The 7,500-nt window shown below is 36.2% G+C and overlaps 1 protein-coding gene across 2 annotated transcripts in view; it reads left to right on the top strand.

Annotated features, from left to right (window-relative positions):
* The window catches only part of LOC137617197 (cadherin EGF LAG seven-pass G-type receptor 2-like), a 581,094-nt gene that overhangs the window by 539,632 nt on the left and 33,962 nt on the right, over positions 1 to 7,500 (top strand). For both annotated transcript variants that reach the window (XM_068347094.1, XM_068347095.1), the window contains exons 20-21: positions 756 to 865; positions 2,608 to 2,753. In XM_068347094.1, the coding sequence (XP_068203195.1) occupies positions 756 to 865; positions 2,608 to 2,753 (256 nt within the window). The remainder of the gene's footprint in view (positions 1 to 755; positions 866 to 2,607; positions 2,754 to 7,500) is intronic.

Here is a 7,500-nt window from a genome sequence, read left to right as displayed (position 1 = left end):
ATTACATTATACACTTTTGTTCTATTGTATGCATTTCTGTGTGTTATAGATTTAGAAATACATGTAAGACTGGATCCTAAAATGTACCCTACCCTTTATTCATACACCATTTTTTGTTTTCAATTATGTGGATTTGGTTAACTCAAATGTTAGCTAAGTCTTTGTATACTTTAAACTTTTTATTCTCTAAAAATGTACTTGTACATTTCCATAGAAGTGATTTGCATGTTTACTTTGATTTACTGTCTCTGTTAAAGTGATATATATACCATGTACTACTTTTGATTTATTGTAGTTCATCTATCTTTACAGTATGTTGTATTTCCACTGCTGTATGCTACATCCTACTGTGGTGACATTGGTAGTAGAAGCCTTACTTGGTCAAAATTTTATGCTACTTGTTTAGCTTGAACAATATGCTTTGCTCTTATCTTTTTATTAGATAGTTTCTGTTGAAAGGAAAAGAAGTAACACATCTTTTACACCTTTTTTGTGACCAGTGTATTTTCCTATGTTATTTACGCATGCCCCAATGTCCATGCACTAGCAGTTGTTCTTTGAACCTTGGATTTAAAATATTGTCTTTTGATAAAGTGTTTGAATTTATTCCACTCGCCATTCATTTTGTTAGTGCATAAATTTCACATTTTGTGTTTGTGCATTTTTATCAGTAAGATAAAAGGGATGGTGAATGAGTTTGGAATGCATATACTTTTATTAATATTTCTTTTTCATTTCTTTCGCAATTCTTCAAGGTAAGCATAGTGCATCAGTCCAAGGAAAGGTTTATGCTATCACTACTGAATTTGAAGTTGCTGTTGTCTATGGCAATACAAAGTCCGATACTTCGATCCAGCGTATAGCAGTGAGTATTCCCCCTGACTACAGTATAAGTATCTCTCAAGTTTATTTAACGTTATTGAACATCACCCTTAATTTCATTATATGACAATTAATTATTTGCATGATAGTATGGTCTGCCATTCATGTATGTAGCAGATCCTATTTTGTCAGTTAGAGACTCCTTATAGAGCGTGATACTTCGTCTTTTTTTTTTTCACTATGAATTACTGTTCTTAGAGGGGTTACGATGAGACAAATGAAATTCAAAGTTAATTGCCACCCAGTTTTATATTGCCAGCATTAACGTACTTATCTAGAAATGTATATAAATGACAGGGATCATATAATTAATGTGAATGAACAAGTGGCCATTGCTATTATCAACAGAGGAGGAACTTATGTATATGAGAAAAGGGGCTACAGTATAAATGATGGCATATTTATGCTAATACAAAGACTAAAAATATTGCAAAAATATTTGAATACATTTGATCGTAGTGATGCTGGGGAAAAGTTTTAAGCTCAGGTAAAAGGCCTGTCATGTGAAGCTGTTAGAAGGCCTTTGGGTCTACATTCTTTACTTTGAAATGTAAAGGTTTGGAAGTTAGATGGAAGCCATGTCATGTAACAAGCTTCTAAAAGGCTTTAGAGTCTTGGTCATATTTATGAAATTCAAAAGCTGAAATCTTTGTAGATAGGTACATTATGTAATGGGCTGTAGGAAGTGTAATATCACAATTCTGTTTTATTTATTCTCCCCCCCCCCTTAGAAAAAGGGCTGGTATATTTAAGTGTCATAGTAATTATATATGTTTTTCTCAGGTACCTAGAATTCACTAATGATTGACATTTTTATATAATAGGCTTTAAGGTTTTGAATCCAATATGTTTTTATATCAGTGCCATGCAAATTGATGGGACATCTATGTACCATAGCTCTGCTATAATGGGTAAGTTCCATCTTTGAAATGACAGAATGAGAGCGTACAAGGCAGTTGTGACTTGACCAAATCATGCAATGGTCAGTGTAAAAGGAGCTGTAAATCTTGTGGTTAATTCCCATTTCCACAGTTTTTAAAGAATTGTACTTGCTAAGTTAGCAGTTGAGAGAGCATCGTGGCTATGTGTGGTTTTAAAAAGACTCATTTAATCTCATCATTTTCATACAATATTCTCCTCTTAGAAACATTTTCACACTTTTTCAATAGTTTCTGTAATTTCCCTTTGCTATTTCCAATCAGCATAATATCATATGCAGACTTTAACCTATATCAATTCATTTTCATAACTAATTTTCCCATCCTACTGCATCGAGTTATCAAAATATACATGCAGGTTCCTTGAAAGAATATTTAGTTTGCTTTTCCAACTAGGGTTGTACTTTGGCTATTAACAATAATAATAGTAATAATAATAATAAGAAGAAATCTATCTAAAGGATAATTTCGATGAAGCATCAACGTTTTATACCCTAAAGTTGTAAGAAGATTCTTTGAGTGAAACAAAGACAATAAAATTGTATCACCTAAATGTCAAAACTTTTAACTTGGTCTACGCTTCACACTATTTTATTCTCTTCATTACATCCCTATCATTATTTGTGAAATGCTGCAAGAATTAGATTTCCAGTTTTCTTAGCTTTCAATCAGAAGATAAATTATAATCCATATGTTGATTTGCTTTATCGTTTTTTAATGTTTATATAATATAAAAAGTTATTTTGATAGTAAAATATTTCTTTAATTCTGCTATATTCTGTTTCAGATACAAAATACATTTGAGGAGGTATATGGCTTTCCATGCTTCATAGACAGTATAGATGAGGGTGAAGATGAAACAAAATCCGTTGTCAAGATGCATTTTATTGATGATGGAAAGAATGAACCAGTTCAAGCTGATCGTATTATAGAGTAAGCTAAGATTAATTTACTTTTTTTGTAAAATTAATTGAACAAAGTCTGATTAGTCTGTTAAGGAAGGGGGTTATTGGCCTGTGATAATAAAGGGGGTTATTGGCATGAGCGTTACGCCATGTAGAAACGAGACAATTCTATATTAATTATCATGGGTTTATTATATCTTGGTAGACACAGTCTTTTATAATATGGCAAATATAAAGAGATCACTGTGTGGATACAGCTAACTGACTGGTATGATAATTAAACCTAACAGAACTAAGGGCATTCTCAGTTATCAGCCTTATATATAGACATGGGGAACACAGAATAATAACGAAACATCTGGACCATTCTACTTGTGAAGAAACGATCGACCAGTAGGGTCACACCGGTTCTGGAAACATCCAGCATGGTCTATGCGCAGTATATATGTAGATCATCACCACCCCTCTTTTTCCTAAATTAAGATAAACACCTAGGGGCTAGGCATACCGTAAAAGAGCCTCTGTCCGGAGAGAAGCTCAGGGTAACCTAAAGCAAGCAAGCAAGCAAGATAAACACTATCTTATAATTAAGATCAAACTGTTGCTTACTTATCCTCAAGATCAAAATTTAATTTTCTATAAAAATATTCTTATCATTTACATAAGATATTTAGATTAATTAGATTAGATCATTTATATACGTCAGTCAATTTTGATCGGTTCCTTTCCAGACATAGTCTTTCAGTTTTACTTTGGGTTTCTTTGCCTTTGAGGTCATTCTACAGTCATAGGTTTTCCTGCTTGTTGTGTAGTTTTCATGTTCTTTGGGCCGCTCTGCCTTGGACTTCCAAAGCAATTGTTTTCATTGAGGTGATGAGCTTTATCTTCACTAGGGTGATGATCAGGTTCACAGTGGGTTGTCTTGCTAGTTGTAGCAGTTTCAATTCTGATATTCTTTACTTACTTTACTTTAATGGCTGCTTTTCCGGTTCCATACAACAGAGGAACCCCACTCTCTACAGGACCTCCACTGTCGTTTTACCTTTTTCGTTCAGAATACAGACAGTCCCCAACTAACGAACACAATAGGGACCGAGAGTCTGTTCGTAATGCGGATTGTTCGTAAGTCGTTAGTGTTAAGAGAGGTGGTATTTGGGGGCAAATAAATTACTTGAACATCTGGGTGGAAGTCGTCTAAATGAGGAGGATGACCAGGGGCATTATCTAAGACTAAAAGAATCTTAAAAGAGATGTTATTTTCATGGCAATACAATTTAACTTCGGGAATAAAATGAAGGTTAAACCAATCTTGAAAAATAGCAAGAGTAACCCAGGCCTTAAGGTTGGACATCCAGATGACAGGAAGAGTGCTTTTATTAATGTTCTTGAAAGCCCGAGGATTTGCTGCACGATACACCAAGAGCGGCTTAAGCTTGCAATCGCCTAATGCATTGGCACCCAACATTAACGTTAGCCTATCCTTTGCAGCTTTGTAACCTGGCATGCTCTTCTCCTCGCGACTGATGTACGTTCTCGATGGCATTTTTTTCCAAAAAAGGCCGGTCTCGTCAACATTGAATATTTGCTGCGGAATGTATCCTTCATTGTCTATTATACTTTTCAAGTAAACTGGAAACTCTTCAGCAGCCTTCTTGTCCGCACTTGCTGCCTCACCAGTAATGCCTACGTTATGTAAATTAGCCCGGTTTTTTAATCTATTAAACCAACCATGGCTTGCTACAAAAGACTCACCAGCTGCCTCCTCACCTGCCTTAGCCTTCACATCTTTGTAAAGGCTTCTAGCCTTTTCTTGTATGAGCATCAGAGATAGAGGTACCCTCCTTTGTTTCTGATGTTCGATCCACATGTCGAGGAGTTTTTCCATCTCATCCATACACTTTCCTCTTTTCTTGGAAATAATGGTCGAAGCCATTGGTACCGCACTTTTCACGTGTTCCATAATACGGTCCTTGCTCTTATAAATCGTGCCAACTGTTGACCGATTTAATTTATAGGCACCCGCAACATTTGCCATCTTCTCGCCACGATCTAGCTTCTTGATGATGGCTACTTTCATTTCCATTGAAATTGCTTGCCTCTTCTTTACATTACCACTATCACCACTAAGCTTGCACTTCATTATACTACCACTAGCAATCTGCTTATCAGCCATAGTTAATGTTTACTGTAATACGTAATTTACAAAAATAAGGCAAAAATACAGCGGGAGTAATACACGGGAACAGCTACGACGATCTCGATAGTGAACACAATGTGTTTTGAACAAAGCGGGCAGCTGGTGCTGCCCGGCGTGGGTAGCGGCGGCGTTGGAAACAAGTCGGGAGTGGCGCTAATTTAAAAATTTAAACTTGCGATGAAATCTACGGATGTTTACGAACATGTTTGGACTTCCGTCAATTTGTGTTCGTATATCCGGATGTTCGTAACTCGGATGTTCGTATCTTGGGGAGCGTCTGTATTTAACATTTCATATCATATATTGTTCATTTACTGTTGAATCGTCACTGTCAAAACACTCATGAAATAAGAAAGTCTTCAGTTTCCTCTTGAAAGCCTTAATGTCTTCAATCATTCGAATGTTTCGTGGGAGCTTATTATCTAGTCTCGGGGCCGCATATTTAAAGGCTCTGGAGCCTAAAGTAGATATATATCTAGGTTCCAACAGTTTGAAGCCATCTGTAACTATTCTCGTGTCGACACGATTTGTTGGCTGCGCAATGTGTAGCAATTCTTATAAGTATTTTGGATGCCCGGTTCTGATAACTTGGTGGGTTATTGTACATATTTTAAATTCAACTCTCGCTTTAATCGACATCCAGTGTAAATCGATTAGTATAGGGGTGATAATTTCTCTAGGTGGGACACCTTTTATCAGTCTTGCTCCTCTGTTTATTATGTTTTGTAATTTCTTAAGTTGCACTTTTGGTAAAGTGTAGTAGATAGAGTTGCAGTAGTCAATCCTGGTAATAACACAGTTTATCACAAGTTTCTTTACAGACTTTTCGTTCAGGTACTTTTTTATAAATGCAATAGTTTTTAGATGATAACCAGCAGTTTTTATTACAACATTATTTATTTGGCCATTTAGAGACAGGTTACAGTCAAGAAATACACCTAGATCTCGAACTTTACTAGATATCGGCACCAAGTCATTATTTATGTTCATTTGAAATTTACCTAAGTTTCTCACGCTGTTTCTCTTGCCCACCACCATGAATTCAGTTTTGTTCACATTTAATTTTAGTTGTTTGAATGTCATCCATTCTCTAACATTATTCTGCTTTTGTCAGTATGCTGGAGTTGGCCTTGATCCCGGTAGAGGGTTCTGGTTTGAATGTCCCAGATCATAGTCTGAAAACTGTTTTTGTCATAAGTTCCTCCATCTTGGCCTTGTATGAGATATTTTCTTTAATCTAGTGTAGTTGTTGTATAAGTCTGCCTACTTTCTAAGATCTCTCAGTATTGTCATTCTTCCAGGACACTCTGACTAATGTGAAGTGCTGGTAGCTCTTTCACTATCCTGTTTTATGATGTCTCCATCATTAACTTTTGCGTTATCTTAGGGTCGCTTATCTCCTCTTTCAACTGTTTCACAGGCAATGGAGTCACGGGTTTTCTGCCAAATATCACTTCAGCAAAACTAAAAGATTCTCGTTTTGGCATACTTCTTTGTTCAAGTAGTGCTAGATACATGTTCAAACTATTTTTACTGCCGTCTCGGCCTTTCCATTGCCTTGCTGGTGATAAGGTGGATGACGTTTGGTGGTCAATGTTCATTCTTTGATGAAGTTCTGAAATACGCGACTAATAAACTGTGACCATTGTCACTCACCAAATTCTTAGATCTTCCAGCATTAAAGAAGTGTTATCTCAGAGAAGCAGTGTCCTTTGGTTATAGGGATGGTAAAATATAAGAAAAAGGGAAAATTGATTAAGGAAAGCGAAGGTTTCTCTCAAAACAAGTGTAGTGTGTGGTTGGTCTGTAGGGGGTGGTTGTGATCTGGGCAGGGATGCCCAATGACAGTGAGCAATAGCAAGTTAAGAGAATGAGCAGTAAATGAGGCAAAAGCCTAGGCTGATGTAAGTGGATAAAGTATGAGAGAAAAAGAAAGAGTCTGTGATAGAAGGAGTGAGCCACGAGGATGATCGATTGGAGTCTTGTTAAGGGGGAAGGAAAAGAGGGACGGGGAGAAGGTGAAACCAGGGCAAAATCATGTATAAAAAGTGTAATAATTATTGAAATGGAATTTGGATGATATTAGTTATAAAACCAGTATCATGAATACATAAACGATCTATTGTTATAAGGGATAGCCAGAAAGAATTGATGATAAATTGTTTACGGAGAATCATATATATTCATATATATATATATATATATATATATATATATATATATATATAGAGAGAGAGAGAGAGAGAGAGAGAGAGAGAGAGAGAGAGAGAGAGAGAGAGAGAGAGAGTGTGTGTGTGTGTGTGTGTGTGTGTGTGTATGGTGGTGAGCGTGTGCAATGGCTCAAGTTGTAACTGAGGAAGAGAAGCATAATCCATATTGTAGGGAGGCAAGGTTAAGAATATATATACCATCCAGAATCCCACAGCAATCAGCATAAAACTATAACAATCAACAAACTAGATGATTGTAGTTTAAATGAAAGGCTAACTCAAAAAGCACTCTGAGAGTGCAGACCTCTGCCCCAGCAGCTTATTTCGGGAAACCAGCTTGCCATTTAGAACATAGGCTTTTTTTAAGT

This window comes from Palaemon carinicauda, chromosome 23 (assembly GCF_036898095.1).
Source record: "Palaemon carinicauda isolate YSFRI2023 chromosome 23, ASM3689809v2, whole genome shotgun sequence".
Taxonomy (NCBI): Eukaryota; Metazoa; Arthropoda; class Malacostraca; order Decapoda; family Palaemonidae; genus Palaemon; species Palaemon carinicauda.
The sequence above is the reverse complement of the archived record's forward strand: the minus strand, read 5'-3'. Positions and strand labels throughout refer to the sequence as shown.